Source organism: Sapajus apella, unplaced genomic scaffold (assembly GCF_009761245.1).
Source record: "Sapajus apella isolate SASKATOON/1434 unplaced genomic scaffold, GSC_monkey_1.0 scaffold81, whole genome shotgun sequence".
Classification (NCBI taxonomy): domain Eukaryota; kingdom Metazoa; phylum Chordata; class Mammalia; order Primates; family Cebidae; genus Sapajus; species Sapajus apella.
This window is the reverse complement of record NW_022437021.1, coordinates 9,300,980-9,325,322: the sequence shown is the minus strand read 5'-3', so window position 1 is coordinate 9,325,322 and position 24,343 is coordinate 9,300,980. Positions and strand designations below refer to the sequence as shown.

At 36.8% G+C, this 24,343-nt stretch overlaps 1 protein-coding gene across 5 annotated transcripts in view; it reads right to left on the bottom strand.

Annotated features, from left to right (window-relative positions):
* ABCB4 (ATP binding cassette subfamily B member 4) overlaps positions 1-24,343 on the bottom strand; it is a 67,160-nt gene that overhangs the window by 40,252 nt on the left and 2,565 nt on the right. For 3 of the 5 annotated variants that reach the window (XM_032253030.1, XM_032253031.1, XM_032253033.1), the window contains exons 3-12: positions 23,780-23,834; positions 20,437-20,587; positions 12,637-12,694; positions 11,047-11,238; positions 9,742-9,913; positions 8,043-8,167; positions 5,168-5,339; positions 3,003-3,116; positions 1,809-1,919; positions 1,450-1,575 (exon numbers count right to left, since the gene is read on the bottom strand). In XM_032253030.1, coding sequence (XP_032108921.1) covers positions 1,450-1,575; positions 1,809-1,919; positions 3,003-3,116; positions 5,168-5,339; positions 8,043-8,167; positions 9,742-9,913; positions 11,047-11,238; positions 12,637-12,694; positions 20,437-20,587; positions 23,780-23,834 — 1,276 coding nt within the window. Of the gene's footprint in view, positions 1-1,449; positions 1,576-1,808; positions 1,920-3,002; positions 3,117-5,167; positions 5,340-6,707; positions 7,466-8,042; positions 8,168-9,741; positions 9,914-11,046; positions 11,239-12,636; positions 12,695-20,436; positions 20,588-23,779; positions 23,835-24,343 lie in introns of those variants that run through there. The other 2 variants (XM_032253034.1, XM_032253035.1) reach the window with 2 other exon arrangements.

Sequence of the window (24,343 nt, the reverse complement as noted above, 5' to 3'; positions counted from 1 at the left end):
CACCATGTTAGGCCTTTCTTGCTTTCTTTTATCATAGTTTTATTGGCTTTCATTGGAAAGAGGCTTAAGGAACAACTGAATTAATAAACTATACCACTGGGCATTTTTTCTATTATTTCAGTGGTAGGAAAATTGTTAAATTATGATGTGAGCAGTGAATATCTGAGTTACAGAATTTCTGAAGATCATTTTTTTTCTGTTAACATATGCTTTCTTTAAATATGTGAATTATTCCAATAATAATTTTAAAAGATATTTTTTGGTCACTTGTCCTCAAAGGCTAGTATTTTACTAGGTTCTTTTTAAAAAATAAAGAAAAATATTTACATTTGAACCAACCAGAGTTTACTTTAGTAAATGAGAATAGGCCTATGTTCCCCCATAATAATATCATATTTTTTCTGAGAATAGTAATTGTATTAAATCAAATAAATAGTTCCATACATTGTAGAAAATTATATATTAATTCTTGAGATCTCTGTTCTAGCCCAATGCCTTTTTATGATTTTTGGTTTTGACATGCCATTATTTTTACTTTTTACCTTATAATCTTCTGTTTTCTCAATTACTGAATTATAATGCATTTTAATATCAAAACTCCATGCCCTAAAGTTGGGACAACTGAGGAAATTCTGAATATAGCTTGTGGATTTGTACTGCATTAATGTTAAATTTACTGATTTTGTCATTGTTTTGTGGTTAGTCTAAGAGAAAGTCCTTTTTAGGAAATATACTATGAAGTATAAGGGTATATATAATACACACACACACACACACACACACACACACACACACACGGAGAAAGAGAAGATGATAAAGCAAGTGCATCAAAATATAAACAATCTAAATCTGCATGAAGGATCTGTGAATTCTCTGGTTACAATGTTTTATAAATTCAAATTTATAACAAAATTTCTAAAAGGCAAAAAACATACCCTAGGCTGCTACTGTCCCCTGTGTTTCGAGACATTTCTCAAGAGACTAGCTTCTTGAGAGACTATGCCACTTTCCCCTTAGATAATCCAAAGTTTAAGAAAACTCAGCTGTCTTGGATGAATTTAATTGCTGTCCTAAAATATCTGGTAACCTTCATTGTCATCAATTGTTGCCAACAATTGCTATATGGAATATGTTTGACCAAACCCAATAACTCATTGAAAGTAATCCTCTCAGTGGTTCGTAGACTGTTTTGCAGTAATTTGTTGGGTTATGAAAGCTTAGTCGGAACCAAGGAGAGCATTGTCCAGCTTCCATGCCTTTTGTGATTTTTATTTAATACATTTGTTAAAACAGCCCAAGGGTGTGAAGGCATTGTCCATATACATTGCCATTCTGTAGGCTTTTTACTAAAACTGGATTCACCTGCAAACTTGTTACTGAAAAACCAATTTCAAAGGGCTAATTTTTATCCAGCTTCTCACTCTGGAAGGCTTGGTTCTTCCCACTTACTGTGCCCTCATCAGGGTCATAGAGCCTCTGTATCAGCTGGACCATTGTGCTCTTTCCACAGCCACTGCTTCCAACCAGGGCCACCGTCTGCCCACTCTGCACCTTCAGGTTGAGGCCTTTCAAGATCTGTTGGGAAAATGAGAAAAAGAATGCACTTCACAAGAAAGCCCTAAAAAGGTAGTAATTCAATTCAGTTTGAAATTTGTAAAAAAAAAAAAAAAAAAAAAAAGGATCAAATAAGGGAATCTAACCCCCAAAGGAAAAAGCACATAAATATCAAAATAATAGAGATTTTATTCTTTAAAATGATTCAACAATCAACCTCAGTTAGGAATTCCTATAAATATTACTTACAGTACCTTGATGTTAGCTCGAGAAGGGTAAGAAAAGTGAACATCATTGAACTCCAAATTCCCTGTGATGCTGTCTGGTTTGTGTCCTCTCTCTGAAAAACTGTCAATTTTAGGATTCTAAATAAAACAAAATTTAATGACATCATAGGACAAACAAGTTGCATTTTTAAGGAATATGATTCAGCAAATTCCAAAAATAGGACCTGGAATGTCACAAGCCCCCTTATATAAGAAAAACCCAAGGTGACGCTTGTGTGTATATTTGTGTGTGTTGTTTAACGAAATATCCATTTTCAGAAAATAGTCTTTTCCTGAAAAGTACATAAGAGATATTCATTCATTTCATTTCATACACTATTTCCCTTTAAGTTTTTGGCATATCTTCATAAATTTTCTAAATGGTCAGATATGCATATTTATACAAGTGTAATAATAAAAATATACTATAATTGATATATATTATAGCCAGGTATTTCAGCATTTAGTGAAAATTAGCTTATTCTTAAATAATAAATGTAATACATTGAATTGAGATTGATTGATTATAGCAGTTATTTAGGAATAATATAAACTTTTAATACAATCAGAAACTTAGCAATTTTTCTCATGACTTGGATCAATGAAAAAGGAGAGTTGCTTAGATTAAATGATCAAATTTCATTTATCTACTTTGCAATATTTGATGCAGTGACATACTTTTTTATGTCAAAACTTTTTCTTTCTCACTGTAGTCAGTTCAACTTATTCAATATAGCTGATTTAAAACCATATCAAACATGCAGTGATAATATTTTTGGAAGGGGGCAACCCACAGCAAAATATACTGCCAATTTTGGTCCCACCAGTTATTTATCTACTGCCTTATCCTATACAGAAATTATAAGATTTTCAGTCTGGCTATAACATGTAAGTGAAAAAGAGAAAAACTAGGAAGAGAAACATCTTTGCTCTGCACTAGTGCAGATGTACTTTTCCAAAATGAGATCAGTATTATGTTATCTAAAGATACATTTTAAAATATTAATAAGAGGTATTTTCTTTCATTTATTACTAAGAGGTCATTAATTTCATATAATTAAATGTCTTTTTAGTCAGTACAACTTATTCAATGTAGTTGATTCAAAAATATGCAACCTAAAGCCCAATTTAATTACATGAACTCAAAGACTTCTTTTGTCATTAAAATAATAAATGACTTACATTATCAATAATATCAAAGATCACATATGCTGCTCCTCTTGCATTGGCAAAAGCATCAATACATGGAGCAGCCTGACCAACACTGAAAGCTCCAATTAGGATTGAAAAAAAGACCTAAGCAAAATAACACAAGGAAAAGTTGTAAGTCACATTCTGACATTCATTATTATCTAAAGTATGATGTATGTGCAACATACTACACAAAGGATTAAGCTGAGGTTTATCCTTTAAATTATTTTTTAGCAAAAGAGTAACATTTGCAAAGTTAATATAGCATTTTATTGCCTGAATGGGTTTCTCCAACCTCAAAAATAATTTTATTGTCTATTTTCTCAAACTAACCAGTTGTTCTCCTGAATATGTACAGAGTTAAAAAGATTTTTCAAATCTATTTCATTGACTCACTCACAAACGCCACCAGAGAAACATTTTCAATTAGTATTATTATTCCATCCTATGTAGTTTTCTCTAACTATGCATGTACTTACATAGACTGTTCAATATAAAACATGGCAGATTTTGGCCCTATGTAATGTTCCTAAAAAACACCATGTCACATATATTTTTTAGAAGATTTTTTACATAAAAAATAATAGGTTTGCACATCATAAAACACAAAATCACTCCCGTGTGCAATTCCTTTACACAATTATTTGGTACTATAGCATACAAGTACAGAATAACTGTGTAAAATGAATTGCTATAATGAAGCTCAGAATACAGTTTCAGGAATCCAGATTAATAGAATAATTTAACTGAGAAAAACATAAGTGAAGATAAATTACTTCATTCTCTCAGGGCATGGTAAAACATCTACATATAAGTTGGATTTTCTCAAAACACAGCAACACTTCATGTTACCCATAACCCAAATATCAGTCAAATATCTATCCCCCATCTGCAATACAGACAAAGACCAGTAAGAAAAAAAAGAACAACAATATCCACCAAAATAGATGCTAGAAGGTTAATGCAATAGAGTTCCTGCCCTTTATGCAGAGGGCTTTGCTTGGGCTCCCTTTGGGGATAGTACTCTCACTTCTACAGGATAAGTGTCATTGTCCACATACTACAAATGAGGAAACTAAAGCCAGAGAGGACAAACTCATCACCAAAGGTGAATGGTAGAGTCAGGATTCAACTTCCCTTCTTCATAAAACACCAGTAGTAAAGGAGGAAGTGAAGAAAGGGTGGCAAGCTTCCAAGCTGCCTGCCAGAGAGAAGATGGAAGTGAGAAAAAATGGACTCAACAATAATGAGGGCTCACCCAGCCAAACACCCATGACCCCTCAAGGAAGTATGAAGATATCACTGTATAAAGGATTCTGAAAATACTCACTTTATATAATAACCCAAGTCATCATCAAAAGACCAAATCATCACTTTAGTAAGATAGGGAAGTACAGATTTTAAAATATTTTGATTTAAATAGTTACAAATTGTTCTGATTGTCTCTGACATGGCGAAATGGTCACTAAATATTGGTAGTTCATAAATATGGTTACAAAAGTTATATGTAGTATGATCCCAATTTTGAAAAAAAAATGCATATATATATATATGGAAAATTATTTGGAAGATATACACCAAAAATTGTCATCAAGAGAATACAAATTATTAGATTATAAGTAATTTTAATTTTAAAAATTCTGTATCCTAATCCTTTGTAAAACTAGTATATGTTATTTTAATAATCATAAACGGAAGCTATTTTCATTTTGATGAATAAGAAAAACTAACATAACATCTCTTCTTGTATTTTACATAGCTGATTGTTTTAAATGATATAAATTTAATATTCTCTTGTACAATGACCTATTCTATAATAATGATGCTTACTTTCTTATATAATAAAACTCAGCAGAGGGAGGATGGCTCCCATCCATATTTATTTATTCATAAACTCATCCCATTTTTATTTCCTTTTATACATTGTATATGTTTCACAAATGGTCTAACCACATGCTATTTTCTTATCCACACTCATAATTATGCCTTGTATGTTCTAGAAAGCCAGTTCTGCCTACTGGACAGGAAAGATTCACCAAAAACAAAAGCCTATAGTCATGCTCATCTTTCAAAATGGAAGGATATCAAAGAAAAGAGAAGGTAGATGGAGAAATATGGTTTTCATATTCTTCATAAATGTTAGGAGAACTACTTACTGTCATTGCATTTCCAATAGTGTATTCTTTTGATATGACTAGAGTGGATCCATACCAGAAGGCCAGTGCATATGAGGCATATATTAACAGGAAGGCAATGCCCATGGAAATGTTTGCTGAAATAGCTTTTTTAATTCCAATCTTTTTAGCATTTTCTAAATGTTTCTGATACCTACCAGAAAAATGAGAAGGAAAATGTTATAATTAAGAATAACAATCCATAATCCAAATCATACTCAGCTCCTATATAGGTGGAGGTTTAAGTAACAAAGTCAGTCAAAGCAGTGAACCCATGGTGAAACCCAGCTCTTTGGGAATTGAACTAATTCAGGATCAGCCAGGCCTAGAACAAATCCAAGCCTTCTCTTTACTGATCCATTTCCCTTCATCCCTTCCAGGCCCACCAACATGCCTGTGGCTGTTCCCGAATTGAGGGTTCACCCTAGGATATGGAAGAGCTTCTCCATCACCTTCACAGCCAGTATCACAAGTCAGGGTTAAAAGGGAAGGAGAGAAACCAAGCAAAACCAGAATTGATTGTAAAGACCACTGGAACTCATAAACAGATTCTTATTTCAGGTCAATGTCTCTTCTCTGGAGAAAAGTAAATCCTCCTATTGCCCACTGGGCGAGGGATGAAAATTTTACATGTTGTATATAAACCTCGGCTTCTCTCTTTGATTTTTTAAAAATCAGGCTAACCTTCATCTGTCAAGCTATGTACAAGGCTATAAGGTAGTCAATACTTATGGAATGTGAGTTCTTACTCAATTTTTTACTAATGCCTAATTTGCAAGATAATTGTGAGGTTGACAGATAATTATAGAAAGTAGTTAGCATATGGTAGCTGCTTCACGGTGAGCAAGCCTGATCATTTCTCTTACTATTATATTAGTCTCATTGTGTTCAACTTTTATCTCTTCCTGAGTTTTGCTCATTATATTAACTATCATATTTTTGAGTCATAATTCAAATGCATTATTACTGGCTGCTGGCATTTGATATAAAGTTTAAAATGTCTAGAACGGTTCTGTTAAATTACAATATTTTTTTATTAAATCAAGTCTACTTTTCCATGCCAGACCCAGAGAGTATGTAAAATTTAATTTGGGCTCCCTGAAATTAAAAAAAAAAATCCATTGGATATACAATGACACTTTGGGGTGAAAATATCACTCAAATTAGGGTATTTCTCTTTGTGATTAAAAAAACACAGGAACACCACTTTTAGTGTTTTACCAAATACAACATGGAAATTCATTAGTTCTTTAAAAACATATTCTGCCACCAGAAGGTTTGCCTTTTTTATTGCATAAAGCACCCAGCTCTTCAGAATGCTTTCCTCTGGTTAGGGCCTGCGTTCATGGAACACACTGCATCTCTGGGGGCAGCCAGCAGGCCACGGCCAGCGCTGTGATTTCTCCTGTGTGGCTGGGTCTCAAGGTGTGGCAGGACGACTTGAGTCTGCCCAGTGTGACCCACAGCTCTAGTGACAGCAGCGGACACACCGTAATTACCTTCGCTTAGGCGGCTCGCTTACCGGGACTAACGGAGCGGCACTGATTACACTGACATCCTGAGGTCCAACTGAGAGTTAGTGTGGTCTGTGTGGACTATTGTGTACAGGAAGCAGCAGTGAAAGAGAAAAAAGGAAGAGGTTAGAGAACCAGAAACATGTGGGTTTTGAAGCGGGATTATGGAATAGAAGAGTAGAAAATGAAATGGGGGGAATAAGGGACACTTTGTTTTTAATACTGGAGAATTTCCAGAGAGTTTATATATCCAAGAGTTCTGAGTATCAAGAATTCCATAGAACAGCCAAATAAAATACTTTACATGGAATCATACTTCAACTGTATTAGGGGATATTGTTATTTAAGTAAAACACTAAGTAATTATTTTCATTTAAGTAAAGCGGAATAGCCTTTTTCACAGGTGTGTGCTTATCCCCAAACTCATTGAGATATACACATTAAAGATGTATACATAGCTTTTCATATGTCGATCATGCCTTGGTAATTTTTTCAGAGAAGAGTTTTCAGCATGCCCCCAGATGCTGATCAATTTTCCAGGTTTATCCTGGATCATTAAAGTTGAAAGCGAGAGGCCTGGGTGGGAAGCTCTCCTCATTCTTATGGAGGACCCACAAGGCCCTATAAAGAATTCTGGGCTGTAACTGCGAAGTCAGTATTTTCTCAGGGTTTTCTCTTCTATATTCCAGTTTGTAGTCATTAAGGGCGTAAAATAAAATAAAATAAAAATATTTTGATAAGTATTCTTTAATATAATTATTTCCCTTTATAACCCTACTTATTTGTGTTTTGGGGGGGTTATTTATTTATTTTGGGTTTTTTTTAATTTAAATTTTAATTTTTTGAGACAGAGGCTCACTCTATCATCCAGGCTGGAGTTCAGCTCACTGCACCCTTGACATTCTGGGCTCAAGCCATTCTCCCACCTCAGCCTCCCAAGTAGCTGGGACCACAAGTGCACACCACCACACCCAGCTAATTAAAATGAAAATTTGTAGAGCCAGGGTCTTACACATTGCCCAGGCTGCTCTTGAACTGCTAGACTCCAGCTATCCTCCTGCCTTGGCCTCCCAAAGGGCTAGCATATTTCGTTTCATGCATTTAAAAACAAGTGAGTCTATTTGTATTATCTCATAGCCAAAAGAGTCCATAGAGCATGAAAGGTTAAGAACCTTGCTGTAGAGTCTGACATTCAACTACAGCCACCAGTAAAGGGTGCTTATATTTTGTGAGAGAAGGGTTAAGATTAGGAAAGGGAAGGTAATAAACACATACCACAAAAGAATGAGCAACAAAATGTAAAAATGCGTTCTTTGAACCAGTGGTTCAAGAACCTTCCTGACCTTTCCAGCTCTTTGTTCTGGCCCCCAAAAGCTATCACAGTCCTGATGGCCCCCAGAGCCTCTTCTGCCACAGCGCCTGCTTTTGCATATGCAGCCAGTTCTTTGTCACTAAATGCGGAGAGTATCTGGACAGAAAAGAAACAGTGGTCACTTCTGTATGGGAGAAAAGTTTAAAGGCACTCTGATCAACTCTTTAACCTACTTTTTCTTCCCAAACGCTGTCCTTTAGGAAACATTAAAGTAATGTAGCAAATGCCAGTCTTCTATATCCAATGGCTGCTTCTGCACCCCACAAAGACTAGATCTGACCCACCCTGGTGATAGGCTCTCAAAGAGCAGTCAGGAAAAAAGGAAAATCCACACATAATTCTCTAAATAGCATTCTTGGGAACACTGTCAAGTTCCATATCTACCGGTTCTCTGTTAGTTGTAAGATAAAATAAAATAAAACTTTACTGCTTTGAAAGGATTTACCATTCTTTCCTTTATTATGTCAAATTTTTTTTTTTTTTTTTTTTTTGAGATGGAGTCTGCTCTGTCTCCAGGCACCAGGCTGGAAGGCAGTGGCGCGATCTTGGCTCACTGCAATCTCCGTCTCCTGGGTTCAAGCAATTCTCCTGCCTCAGCCTACCGAGTAGCTGGGACTACAGCTGTGTACCACCACACCCAGCTAATTTTTGTATTTTAGTAGAGACAGGGTTTCACCATGTTGGCCAGGATGGTCTCAATCTCTTGACCTTGTGATCTGCCCACCTCAGCCTCCTAAAGTGCTAGGATTACAGGCGTGAGCCTCCGTGCCCAGCCCACAAGTTTTAATTACTATAAAAACAATACTTCCAGACCTCCTCATGGGCATTCTGCTAAATAATAAGACAGCCAAACACGATGTTTCAGGAGAAAAGCAAAGGAAGGAATCAAAACAAAAGAGATACAAGTAGTTCGTTGTGTAAATCATCAACCCCAGGAAGAGCAAAAATTGCCCGTATAATTTCTTAACACTGAAGTGTTGGCCGAAGCAGAGCACATTTTGTGTATTTTATTATAAGGCAAAACTGGCAGAGTGCTACTTAACCATCACAGGTAATGATTAAAATAAATAGAACAAATCCAAACTCTATTTAAAATTGTGACATTCATGCAATAATTTGAGGGTAATGTTATATTTTAAAATCGTACTTCCTTAGCTAAAGGTAATTGAACTAAGAACTGTGATTTTTTTTTTTTTTGAGACAAAGTCTCGCTCTGTCACTTAGGCTAGAGTGTGCAGTGGCACGATCTTGGCTCACTGAGACCTCCACCTCCTAGGTTCAAGTGATTCTTCTGTCTCAGCCTCCTGAGTAGCTGGGATTACAGGCATGTGCCACCATGCAAGACTAGTTTTTTATATTTTTAGTAGAGATAGGATTTCACCATGTTGGCCAGGCTGGTCTCCAACTCCTGACCTCAAGTAATCCTCATGCTTTGGCCTCCCAAAATGCTGGGATTACAGGTATGAGCCGCCGCACCTGGCCTGTGACATTTCAAATTATGTTAAAAATTAATTTCCTTACTAAAGCACCATATTAACACCATGTTTCTGGATGTAGTTTCAGCTGACATTTAATGTAGACTTGCACAGGTACAAGTACTAGATTTCTGCATATTAGAGATAACTGTGTGCAGCAGTTAATACACATAAAAATGCCCAGCTTTCACATACCTTTGCCCAAACAGCTGCAGAGAGTCCCAGGATAGGGCTGATGGCCATTATCACAAGGGTGAGCTTCCATCCTCTAATGAATCCCACTATGAATCCTGCAAAAAACGTGGCTACTGCTTGAAAGAACATTCCAACCTTGTCACCAATTCCTTCACTGATTTTGGAGATGTCACTAAAAAAGATCACACCTAAGTGGTTACAGGCAGGAGGTCTTTAGTTGGAAAGATGAAGTAGACATCCAACAAACACATAGACAAATAAAATTTGTTCACTGACTGCAAGCCCCTTTCAGAGTCTTAGCCTCTTGAGTAATATCTTCCCCACCTAAACACCGCACAAAGGAAGAAATTCAGGATTAGCCAATGCTTCTAATAAGTTAGTATCATTAAAGTTGATGCTACTGAGTCAACCCTGTGAGAGAAGTATGAACATTTTGAGCTTATAAATCAACTGTTTTAAAGCAAGAATTAAAAAAAAAAATTGCAACTGTCATAAGGAAGAGTAACAGGGAAGTATTACTGTATTTTTATTATAGGGAAATAACAGGGAAGAGGTCCTCGCTTCTACCCTTGTCCCTATTCTCAACCCAGTCTATTCTCAACATGGCAGTCAGTGTGATCTTTTGAAAATGCAAGTCTGACCATGTTACTCCTCAGTTCAGAAACTTCCAACAGCTGCCATTTCACTGGGCAAAAGCTAAAGTCTTTGCGGAGGTTTATAAGGCCCTAAATGTCTTGCTCTTCCCTTTTTTTTTTTTTTTTCTGACTTATTTGCTCACGATGCCATTGCCAGGACTCCCAGTCAGGATAGTTTATCATCTATCTCCCCCTACTGGAATGTAAGCACCAAAAGGACAGAGATCTGTACTTTGCTCACTGATATATTATGAACACGTAGAATGGTACTGAGCACATGAAACACCCTCAAATGTTTGTTGGATAAGTGAAGAGTCGACAATTACTAAAGCAAGTCTTTTTGTAAATTAATTCAATCATTTATTCATTCATTCAGCCATCTTTATTGAGAGTCTAGCACCTGTCAGATCCTGCAGTAGAAAGTTCCATGAGAAATAAACAGGTATAAGATGTGAGCTCGGTCCTCAAATAAACCTACCATGCCACTTGGGGGAAAGCCAACATGCAATGGGGCTATAGATGCTGCCAGACATGGCTGCCAGATGATCAATTTCTAATATACATCAGATGCTCAGTCTAGTATCTTTTTTCATTTAAAAATCTTTCCTTGACAAATTTTCACATAGCAATTAATTTCTTTACTAAAATGTGACATTAACAATGCACCTACTCTGTTAGCCGTGTATTGAGTTCAGTGGTGTCGTTGATGTCAAACCATCCTATTTCCTGTCGTAGAATAGCATGAAAAAACTTTTGCCTAATTTTCCTGATCTGTCGACCAGCTGCCAAAGTCCAAAATGAAACTTGGATATAGGCAGCAACAAGAACTCCAGCACCCAATCCTGAGTAGTAATATGCATATCTGAAAAAAATGAGAAAGGCTCTATTAAATATCATCCTTTTTTTTTCTTTTCTTTTCTGAGACCTAGTCTGACTCTGTCACTTAGGCTGGAGCGCAGTGGCACCATCTCAGCTCACTGCAACCTCCACCTCCCGGATTCAAGTGGTTCTCCTGCTTCAACTTCCTGAGTAGTTGGGATTATAGGCACACAGCACCACGCCCAGCTAATTTTTGTATTTTTAGTGGAGACGGAGTTTCACCCTGTTGGCCAGGCTGGTGTCAAACTCCTGACTTCAGGTGACCCACCCACCTCAGCCTCTCATAGTGCTGGGATTACAGGTGTGAGCCACAGTACCGGGCCTACCATCCTTTATTCATCTCTTTTAGGAGAAATTTTCAGAATTGGAAATTAGTCAATTTACTAAACTGATAAAAAAAAAACTGTATAGGACATTATAATAAACAGACATTATTTTTTTTCTTCTCTTAAATTATAAAACAATAAGCTCCATGATGGCAAATCTGTTTACTTGAACTGTTAGCCAAAGAAAATGAATAAATTTTTGTTGTTAACTGCAAAAAAGTTAATGATTCATTTTTAAATGATATTGATAATTTGTGGATACAATTTAACTCCTCTCTCATAATTATATTTTAGATTTGTATATCTTATTGTACTGAAAAGTTCACTACTATTTACATATTACAAATATAGGAATAAGCAGACTGAACACGTGAAATAGTCCTTTCCATATTGATTTTTCCACATTCTTTATAAAAAGAACCAAAAAACTTTCTTCCTATTTGTCAGAATTTGAAATTTTAAAAAATAATATGCTAAAATGTCATGAATTCAAACTAATTTGGAATGGTTTTACCAAATTAGTAGAAAGTTAGTATAAAAAATAAGTACATTTCACTACTTTCAAATTTTTATTATCTAATTTTCCAAATGCTTCCAGTTAGTCACCTTTGAGGTCTCCTTTGGCATACAGATAGCAGTTATTACAATCAGCAACTTTGCTGTGGAGATATACAAACCTCATGCTTACGGGGCATAGAGATATCTATTGAGAAACTAGAAGGAGGAGAAAATGTCATAAATGACATTATTGGATCAAATGACAAAATCGGAATACAGATGTTATATTAAGATAAAAGTATTAAAATTTACTTAAGCTGATAGCTGTACTGTGATTATATGAGAAAATATACTTATTCTTAGAAGCCACACTGCAGAAAAGGGCCATGATGTGTGCAGCTTACTTTAAATTGGGAGTTGGGAGCGAAAATGATAATAATAGGTGAATCTGGGTAAAGAGTATGCATGTTATATTTATATTCTTACAATTCTGTAATTTGAAATTATTTTCAAATGAAACTTTTTTTAAAAAAAGGTACACCATATATATAAATTACCTAGTCATTTCTTCTTCCAGAATTTTGCCTAGATTTAGCAGCGACAATGAAAAGTTCACTAAATTAAAAAAAAAAAAAAAAAAAAAACATGTTAAAAGGTTAAACTAGTCATAGGCATTGCCAGGTTTTAAAAATATATTAATTCAAACATATGAAAGCTAGAAGATGTTGTCGTTAAGGTTCTCTTTAAAAATATTCTTTACTTTGCACACTCAGGTGCATTCTTTTCACTTTACTCAAGTAAAGAGCCTAAGGGTTTAGGTACCAGACATTAAGGGCCAAGACAGGAGAAGATATGCCCTCCCAAATCTTTCCCGATCCTCCCGGTATCAGCCTTCGGCAAAGCAGCCTTCTAAGGAAGCACAGAGGAGCCACTGAAGAGACAAGGAAGCCACAAAACACACAGAATACAGAAGAGGGAATAAGAAATAGATAAAATATGAAATGGGATTTAAGAGCCCTTTTTTTTTTTTTGGCAGCTCAAAGCACTTTACAGATATTTCAATAAATTTTATTTTTATAACTGTGTTTTTCTTACATGTCTTGTATGACATAAGTAAGGGAAAGGCTAAGTTACATCCATTCCACAGGAGAAAAAATTAGACAGGGAAGATAACTGAGTTGCTCAAAGGTGATCACTGGCAATTAGTGAATATCCTGCATTCCACCCCTTGTTTACCAGCACTGCTGTATTATTATCTATTAATTTGAGCTTATTTGATAAAATGTCAATGTACCTTTCCTGATTTTCATGTTTTAATAATAGCTAATGTTCATTGTGCATTTATAAATTAGTAGGCAGTGCTCTGAATACTTTAGGTGTGTTAATTCATTTAATTATGAGGTAAGACTATTTTACAAACCCCCATTTTATAGAAGAGGAAATGGAGGCACAGATAACTAAAGTAACTTACTCAATGTCATACAGCTAGTGAGTGGCAGAGCTGAAAGCCTACCCAGGCAATTTGGCCTATGCTCATAGCACTATACTATACTGATTTATTCATGTGATAATGACTTATTTTTACTTTTTAGAAAACACAGATGAAAAAATAAGCAGCCTACATCTACTGCATTCACAAAATAATAGCATAAAATATTCCCACAGCATTGTTGAGAAAACACATCAGGGTACATATTTCTCATTTTCCATGGTCCTAGCAGAGAAATTGGTCTCTGTGTTCCTTCACCATGTGTAAATAGCCCAGGGGTCATGTTTTCATGGTGCTGTGTATCCTCCTTATCTTTTCCCAAAGCAAGAGAAGGTTGAACTTTATTTAAAACTCAAACTACTGTCAGAATCTGGCCTCTGGCCCCAACTGCGGCATAATCTTTCTCCCAGGATTAAAATGTCTACTGTTGTTCACAGTGAAATTTCTGATTATTAATCTAGCTCTTTATAATCAATCAGAATCTTGGAGATTCATACCCTATTTTACTTTTCTTCTTATCAGTTCATTTCTGTGTGTTCATTTCCATCCTGAAGTTTTGAATAGGGCAAATTGGAACGGTGTTTGAAACTAGAGGCAGACAAGCTATTCTAAAATCATTGTAAAAATCATTGTGGTTTTTAATTTCCCTGAACTGAAAAACTGGGTGAAATCTTAAATAAGTTTTTCTCTCTTTCAACACCTACCTCAAACTTTTACATTCTCTCAATAAGGATATTGATATGGTTTGGAAGTCTGTTCCCTCCAAATCTCATGTTGAAATGTGATCCTCAATGTTGGAGGTGGGGCCTGATGGGAGGTGTTTGGATCGTGGGGACACATCCCACACAAATGGCTTGGTGCCCTCCCTGAGATAATGAGCAAGTTCTTACTCTGTTAGTTCATGTGAGAGCTGGCTGTTTTAAAAAGCTTGGCCTCTCCCTCCTGCTCCGTCTCTCTCCATGAGACACATCTGCTCCCCATTCACCTTCCCTCATTGAGTAAAAGCTTCCTGAAACTTCACCAGAAGCCCCAAGCACATGTGACTCTCCCTCCTAGGAAAGAATCTATGAACGTTTCAGATTGGACCTGCTCCTTTCTCAGAGTCCCAAGAACGGAAATCTAGTGCTGGGTTAGTAGCCTGAGGAGCCCCAGAGCTCCCGAGAAACTCAAGAGTTTCTGTTGCATGAAACAAAGGTGAACTAAGCATATGTTGATGTGTTGCCTAAAGAGTCATGGCATTCTAGATCTGATAAGGGCCTAGTCCTGGTCTTGTCAGATTCTTCCTATTCTGCTTCAGTCTCATAAACAATCTCTACACGGTCATTTGGCTTGGTGGTTCTTTACACTGTCTCTGCATTTGAACTACGTGGGGAGCTTAAGAATTACAGATGCCCAGGCTCCACTCAAGCCAAATGCAGCCAGAATCTCTGGTTGAGTCCAGAACATCACATTTTTAAAAAGTACCCCCCACCAGACCCAGTGGCTCCCACCTTAATTGAAGCACTTTGGGAGGCTGATGCAGGAGAATCACTTGAGGCCAGGTGTTTGAGACCAGCCTGGGCAACGTGGTGAAACCCACCTCTACAAAAAATTGGCCAGGCATAGTGGCAGGTGCCTATAATTCTAGCTACTCAGAAGGCTGAGGCAGGAGGATCAGTTGAGCCCAGGAGTTCACCCAATATTTATTGATCATTTACTATGTTCCAGACACTTTACACAAATCATCTCATTTAATTCTATCAGTAAATTTATGCTTACCTTTCAAAGGTGAGACAAGTAAGGATTATAGAGGTTAAGAGACTTGCTCATGGTCAGGTCACACAGCTCATGGGTGAATAAGCAGTGTATACATTAAGGATTAAATAGGGAAACATAGTCTTTATTTTCCCTTTGAGTATCAAAGAAATCAATGACTGCCTTCCTTGATTCTGCTCAGGACTTCTTTTTTCGAAGGGGAAAAAAGAGAGGTATCCATCACCTCAAGCATTTATCCTTTCTTTGTGTTACAAACAATCCAATTATATGCTTTCAGTTAATTTTAAATGTTGCCTAGGACTTCTTTTACCACATAGAACTATTCATCTTAAAACAAAGAGATGGTGTTTGTTCAGGCACCCTAGGCGCTATGGACAGTTAATGAAGGTACCTTGGGGCTCAAACTGTCTTTTTTCCCTCAACCAAGAGACAACGCAAGGACAATCAGGGTGCAGCTGTTTCCCACGGAATTTTCTAGACTACTATAGTCACAGAGACTTAGCATAAAAGATGCCAAGTCCCTGATACTCTGCAGAAAAAAAACTGTTTTCTCTGACTCTGTTCTTAATGTTTTGGACGCAGAATGTCGTGTGCATAGTTTCTGCACAACTGACTCATTGTGAGGGAACAACCCTGTCATGGAGAAGCTTTATTCTGTTGACAAGGATGGGCTTTGCTCACAATAAGTCATTGTCGGACCCTCTTGTAATTTAAACCTTTTTTTCTTCCAACATTCCCTTCTCGTTTGGCTCCTATTAAGTCTGGTTGTCCAAGCATCTAACAATTCTAAACAATAGACTAAGTAAACATCTATATAAGATGAACTGGAACCTCAGCTAAGTACTCACTCTATCTGCTCCCAACCCCTGTGATTTTTGCTAAACTCTATAACTCTCACATCCATAAGCGGTCTGGATTTAGAGTGAGTATCCTTTAAAGATTTCATTGTCTCCAAAGAGGTATGAGAATATTATTTTTACAAATGACCAAAGAATGGATGTTGGAAACTCATAACATTTGAGGAATGTCCCATTCTAAATCCCACAACAGCCAGTAAGTCTAATGAGAAACATGGCTATAGGGTACCAAGTGTCATAACAGGGGTGTTTATAATTCGGAGGCTACCGAAACAAAGCTGGCAGCTCTTGCGAGTTTATCACTGCGGCAACTACAGGTCTGTAAGTGACTTGCTTGTGCCGTTCCCCAGAGAGACCTTTAATTTGGCCATGGGCACAGCCCATGGCACCTCTCTTCCATGTCCAGTTTCAAAGCCATTCAATTTCATAATTAGGTACAAGTTAAAAAACAAAAACAAAAACAAGCAAACTGCTCCAAATAAGAAAGTTGGGAATTATTCTGGTATTAGTAAAAACAAAAACAGAACTAATGAAGTTGGTCCAAAAGAGAAATCATCTGTGATAAGTGAGTTGCACTGTTTTAATCTGACTTTAAAATTTTTAATTATGATAAAATACATGCTACATAAAATTTACCATCTTAACTATTTTTAAGTGTATAGTTCAGTAGTGTTAAGTATAGTCACACTGCTGTCCAACAAACCTCCACAACTTTTCCATCTTGCAAAATCGAAACTCTATACCCATTAAACAACAGCTCCCCACTGCCCCTCCCCGCAACCCCTACTGACCACCATTCCACTTGCGTTCCTATGAATTTTGCTTTAGATACCTCATAATAGTAGAATCAAACAGTATTTATCTTTTTTTGAGTGGCTCATTTCATTTAGCATTATATCATCAAGGTTCATCCATGATGTAGCATGTGTCAGAAATAAGTTATTTCCTTTCAAAAAGCTGAATAATATTCCATTATATGTATCTACCATATTTTATTTTTCCAACCATCTGTTAACTGGATTTTTTAACCCTGTGTAGAAGCCATTTAAAATTTTTTTTTTACTTTAAATTTATTTTTTATTGGTAAAAGTGTATATAGCAACAGTTACAAGTGAGACTACAGGGAGACAGCACACCCACCCATTTTCAAAGCCACTCACTTTCTTTTCCTGGAAGTAATCATTGGATTCTCTACATTATTTCACAGATATTTTATGGACATACAAGTGCTTCACTGGAAGGCTAGTGTGAGTCATCAAGAGAGAATATCTGCAACACTTGAAAGGAGGTGCTAGACCATACATGATCAGATAAAGCTGGGTCTCTTATTCCACAAAAATATTCTATTGTTGCTCTAATAAATGGTGGTTTGTGGTTTGAAAATCAGGCAATGTGAAACCCAAAGATAATTTCAAAGTAGAGGCAGTGGAGAGAAGCTGCTGACAATTCAGGAGCGGGAATAGCGTCTTTGCAGTTTCTTTTCTTTTCTTTTTTTTTTTTTTTCAAGATGAAATAAGATGAAAATCCAGGGCAGGTGGTGGAAGTTCCTCTAGAGCCATTGTCCTGCTACTAAGACCAAAGGGCTGGGTGGGAAACCCAGCTCTGCATCTGGAAGATCAGACCACTTAATAGACCCTTGAGCATTAATGTGCATAAATGCCTCTCTGATTCACTGTGGGGAGGGAAAGGTCTTGCTGAAATACTATTGCTAATTCAGTAGGTCCAGGATGTGGCCTGGGAGTCTGCATTTCTTTTTACTTTTCTTTTTAAAATAATTTCAATTTTTATTTTAGATTCAGAGGGTATATGCACAGGTCTGTTACACAACCATATTGTGTGATGCTGAGGTTTGGGATATGAATGATCCCGTCACTGGGTAATGAGCATAGTACCCAGTCTTTGTTTTTTCAACCCTTGCTCCCCTCCCTCTCCTCTCTAGTAGATCTCAGTGTCCATTGTTCTCATCTTTATGTCCTTGTGTACCCAATGCTTAGCTCCCACTTCTAAGTAAGAATATGCAATATTTGGTTTTCTGTTCTTGTGTTAATTTGCTTAGGATAATTGCCTCCAGCTGCATCCACATTGCTGCAAAGAACACAATTTTGTTTTTTGGTTTTTGTTTTTTTTGAGACAGAGTCTTGCTCTGTCATACAGGCTGGAGTGCAGTGGCGCAATCTTAGCTCACTACAATCTCTGCCTCCGGGGTTCAAGCAATTCTCCTGCCTTAGCCTCCCAAGTAGCTGGTGATTTTGTATTTTTTATGGCTGTGTGATATTCCATGAGAAATAAATTTTTAACTGAGGTGTCTCAATATGGGCATCATCCTGCTCTATTTGTATATGAAATTAATATGTTGTAAATCTATAGATTTGCTAGGAAAACAAATAGAAAATTCCTACCTCTCCCATTTCTTTAGACTTTTTAAACTATCTATCCTGCTACAATCTCACGGTGTTTATGTTAAAGTTTTGGTCACTAGTCATAAATAAGCAAACCATTTACAACTTTCCCAAGCACTTTTTCTTTCTAATCGTCTATACTGACACTATAATATATATGATAACGAGCATGGTTTGGATGGCAGAAGGACTAGGTTTGAATTCTATCCTAACACCCACCAGCAGTGTAAGTATGGGCAAGTTATTTGTCCTCTCCAAGCCTTGGTCTCATCATCTTTCACAGAAGATAGGATCACCTGCTGTGCAGTATTGTTCTTGTGAGGGTAAAGTGCAAAAATGTATGTCAAGTGCCCCTCATAGGACCTAGCACATAGTAAGCACAATGAAAAATTTTATTATGAAGAGGTTTTTTTTTTCAGACAATATTACTTGAGAATAAATAAATAAACTGTTTTTTTATAGGAGTTTGCTTTAAATATTCAAAAGATGCTTTTACTGGATTTTTAAAAGGCATTAATATTTATCAACATTTATGTGAACATTCTGCTGTACTCATCAAGCAATCCTATTTTCTTAGGAAATTACAGGTAAGGCCTACAATAGTAACTAAATATGTAATTCTCAATCAGTGAACACTGGAAATTCTTATCCAATGCTATCTAAATTATACAGTATACTTTTCTTAGATATCTTTGCTAAGAAAGCTGCCTTTCCTTTACCAGCATTTTGAAAACATTCTACCATCTGTGCAACAGCAAAGCTTCACTGAGTCTTCTCCAGCCCCATCCCCACAAGGTCTCTTAGAGAAAAGAGCCCTCGGCCTTGGTAGAAAGCATGAAAATCCTCCTTTCTATGTTGAATTTTGTTACTATGAAAATAACTGTGTCAGCCGGGTGCAGTCGCTCACACCTATAATTCCAGCACTTTGGGAGGCCGAGGCGGGTGGATCATGAGGTCAAGAGATCGAGATCATCCTGGCCAACATGGTGAAACCCCGTCTCCACTAAAATACAAAAATTAGCTGGGCGTGGTGGTACATGCCTGTAGCCCCAGCTACTCGGGAGGCTGAGGCAGGAGAATTGCTTGAACCCAGGAGGCAGAAATTGCAGTGAGCCAAGATTGCGCCACTGCACTCCAGCCCGGTGCCTGGTGACAGAGCAAGACTCTGCCTTAAAAACAAAACAAAACAAAACAACAAAACACAACCATGTCTATTGGAACCCCACTCTAATGCTATTGTCAGGGCCCCTCTTACTGATAACATTAACTTAGGGGACTCTTTTGGCTCTTCAGTAATTATAGTCCTTTGGGTGAATTCCAAGGAACACATTAAATCCATTCACTCTTTAGTGAAGTGCCATCTCAAGTTCCAGTCAATCTAGTTGATCCAAAATTAGAGACAGAAAATGGGCATAATTTTTTTAAGGTGAAGGGGAGAGAAAACAAGAAAACCCAGAAACAGATCTATAAGCTAAACACAGCTAAGAAGTACTGCCATGTTTAACTGATGTGTTTTGAAACCCAACAGCATTATTAATGGGATGGATACTGCATGGATATACTCCTGTTACATTTCCACTGTTCCCAAGTAGAGTGACTTCCTTACTTTATTTAGAAGCTTCCTGTGTTTCCTTCATTTGTATTAAAAGTAAAATAACAATACATGTATTTCTTGAAATTTAAATGAGCATTTGAACAATTTTCTGAGAATTGTACAACTCCTTCTATGATATCTGGGGTCATCCAGATATCCAAATCATTAAACAAGATGATAATGAATAGCAAAATCAACTCCAAAACTTTTACCCAGTTAAAGAAAGGCTATGGATTATTTTTAAAAGATAAAGAAATGCTTACCTGGAAAGGAGAAGTTTCCTGAAGTATCAACAAATTTATCAGTCATATCTCCAAACACTATCATCATGATGGGGAGACCTGATCCGTGAGCTATGGCCATGATGGTACCCAGGGACATAAACAATTTATCCTGCCAATCAGAGTATCGAAACTAAAAAAAGGAAATAAAATCATACTTAGCTGTGGAATGAAATTTCTCCTTTTCCATAGTTATGTGTTATTTGGATGTGTATTTAAAGTCAGTACTTTTTTAAAGAGTTGCAAATGAATGTCTTAGAAAAGGAGGTCTTCAAATCATTAACAGCTTAATTTCATGATTCTGTTTATTTTGTATTCTGTGAAGAAATCAATCTAATTCTGTTTAATCGGTATCTGATTTGAGCAAATAATTACAATACAATCAGAAGGGATAAAGGTTTAAGAAATATTATTTGATTTCCCAGAGCTCCTGAGGTAATAAATTAAGAACAGCCAGGGAAAGACATTAAATTTACACACACACACACACACACACACACACACCCCACACACAAACACACCACATCCTTTAAAAAAGCATTCAGAATATTTCAGAGGGAGAATTTAAAATAGGGGGGAAGTAGATGCTCTGAGTTCTGATATAAGATCCTTTTACAAGATTTGAGTTAGCTATAAAAAGGCGATTCAGTAGTGAGGCACAACAGACATTACAGTGTGTCTATATATGTACTTTAGGGAAGTCTTGCTCATGGAAATCCTTATGCAGAAAATTTAAAAAAAAATTATTTTTCACCAGTGTCACCTGCCAAGTTTGCAGAACCTTGAAGGGTAAGAGGGAGTTCCCCGGAGAAGAATCAGCAAGTGTAGAGGAAGTAGGAAGAATTTAGGCTTAGAACAAGAAGGTAACTAGAAACTACATGGAATGCTTAAGTAACTGCTGGCAGTGGAATTCCTGAAGGGCACAGTACGAAGTGTGAGAGAGGATATTAGAGAGAGAGAAGGCCTTGCTGGTGGACCACGCCGAGGATCTTGGGCACAGTACTGCCTACAAAGGGGAAGGGTGCTACCACTTGCCGCACTGAAGTGCACAACCCCAAGAACTAACCAGCAGATCAGTGTCCTAACACTTAAAAGGACTTTGTTACTGTCTTTTCAGTCCTCTCCCATTTCACACCGTTTCTCTGTTTTTGATTGACCCATTTTTGGTTCTCTTTCTCTTTGTTTCTTCTTTCCTCCTCTGCCTTCTAGACTACATTTTCCTCCTCTTATCTTTCCATTTCTATAGCTTCCTGTCTTTTTTTTTGTTTCTCTTCTCTCTTTTAAAATGTTTTACTCTGCCCATTCCCCAACCCCAGCCCTCTTTGGGGACAAGTAACAGTTGTTGGGAGAGTGGGTGATGAGTCAGGCTTGGCTCAGTGGAGCCTTTGAAGGCTGAAGTTAAGTCAGACTGGGTCAATACCCCTGGTGAAGCTGAGGTTAGAGGCACATGGTGGAAAGTGAGTGTGTGTGCAAACCATTCTCAAAGAGTTCCAGAAGTTCAGGCAAGGTTTCAGGGACAGGGACAAACTCCATCATCAAACACACAGGGCAAGCAAGAGAACCGAAAGAGACAAAGGGTCAGAAGCCAGAGAAAGCTTGGAATAAAACATGGGAGCAGGTAAAGTCAAGAGCCAATGGAGCTGGGTCCCTAAAGTTGTTACAAAGGGACTAGTGTCCCAAAGGTTCATTTTTAGCAGTTCCGGGAAAAGGAAAATAGAACACTTGGGTCTGTCAGCCACAGTTTAAAAGCACAGGGTCAGGTTGTTAACATTAAAAAGCATTTTAAATGTTTTCATATTAATTGAATACAATTTTACAGCCTCTAAGCATGCATTTAAAATTAGGTAAATTTCACAGCAACATCCTAAGTAAACCTAGAGTTGTTTTCAGTGATTTTCCACAAAATAATATATTTTCAACTCCTGTTAAAGCATAGTTTTATCCTCAATCTCTTTCAGGAGAAAAAAAAAATCTATTAAGATATCTATTAAGAGGTGAAATAAAGATTAAATTTAACTTAAACTAAAACTTTTAAATTCAAATGAAAATTTCTGTTTCTACATTAATATTTGTAGGATTTTATTTTCTGTAGGAGGCAGATTTAAAACCTATGCATTAAAACCAGCTTTCATTTTATAAACATTTTATTCACCAAAGCACAAAATTTTTTTAAATTGTCCTTACTGAGCCTTTTAAAGCAAACAAATAAACAAAAAATGGGGGAGAAGACAATGAATAGCAGCTTTGTGGTTACATGAGAAGTACACAGCAATGTTTGAAAATGTGGATGTTTTGGTGCCTTTTTATCCATTTAATTACTAAGTTGGATTTTAGCTGACATGACACTTAATTCTAACTTCTTTGCCATCAAATAATGGCTGTCCTGTTTGAAACACATCATATTGACTAAAAATGGGCAAAGGCTTTCTTGCGCTGCCTCTGTGAGACATACTTCAAATGAAAACCAGAATAGGAGATTACTTCCAAAAATATTGTCTTGTCTTCTACCAGGAGAAAAGCACTGAAAACTGTTTTCAGCACAATCAGAATCCCTAATAGTTACCCCTTATTTAGACATTTTTTTTGGAAGCCAAATGTGAATGTAGATTTCTCAATTTAAAATTAATGTAGTTAACAATTATCTTCTTGATATGCAAGCTTATTTGAGCTAAATTTGGGGTGAGGGCTTGTGAAGCAAATGCAGAAACGCATTTTCCTGAAACTGTTGAGTTTGCATTGTGCTACTAACACAGTTCCCATTTTCACTTTCCTTGCACACCAGCTAGCTCTGCCCTGTGTCACTGCCAGCCTGTTCTACTTTTTAAAAACATCACCCATCTTGAGAATGTGGGTCATTGAATAATAAGCCAAACCTAGACAGCACAGGTGCAGCAAGAACAATTTATTGCTGACTGCAGTTTTTTGTTGCTGTCGTTTTTAGACAGGGTCTCACTCTGCCACCCATGCAGGAGTACAGTGGTATGATCATAGCTCACTGCAGCCTCAGACTCCTATGATCTTCCTGCCTCAGCCTTCCAAGTAGCTGGGACTACAGGCTCACACCATGATGCCTGGCTAATTTTTAAAAGATTTTTATTTATTTATTTTTTGTAGGGATGCGATCTCACTATGTCGTCCAGGCTGGTCTCAAACTCTTAAGCTTAAGCAACTCTCCCACCTCAGCCTCCCAAAGTGCTAGGATTACAGATGTGAGTCAACTCACCTAGCTAGACAATCTTAAAGTACTTGCTTTAAAGGCAATTGATTCAATACTTAAATTTGAATAAAAGGCAGGATTATTCACATTAAACATTTCACAGCTTACCAATGTTAATGGTCCAATCAATTTCACTTTCTTCATTTTTTTCCTGTTTTGGTTCCTGTAAAAAATATAATTGCTTAAATTGATAACTGTTATAAAATGTTTCACAGCCAATTGAACATAAATGTGTTTAGTTATGACATTCAACTATTATAATATTTTCAAATATAAGAATGATATTCACAAAATGTCAAAAATAATTTTGACATTATTCAGTTTAACAAACACTGCAAGTACAAAAGTAACTGTCCAAGGTACTACAAGGATATATGAATACATAAGAAATGATTGCCTGCTTTACAGAGCTCACATACACAGGGAAGATAAGTATGTTAACAGTGTCTGCTAAGTCAATTAAATTATTCATTTTCTAAAATTAACAAAAAATCATGTTGATTTAAAATTAGGAATGACCATTCTTCTGAAGGATTGTGGGGAGTGGTGTCAGGGAATCTTGCTGATACCTTCAAAGTACATCTAGAATTCTGCCACTTCTCACCACTTTCATTGCTGTCCCCAGCCTAGTCTCTCTACTTCCACCTATGCTGCTTCAGTCTATCTTCAACT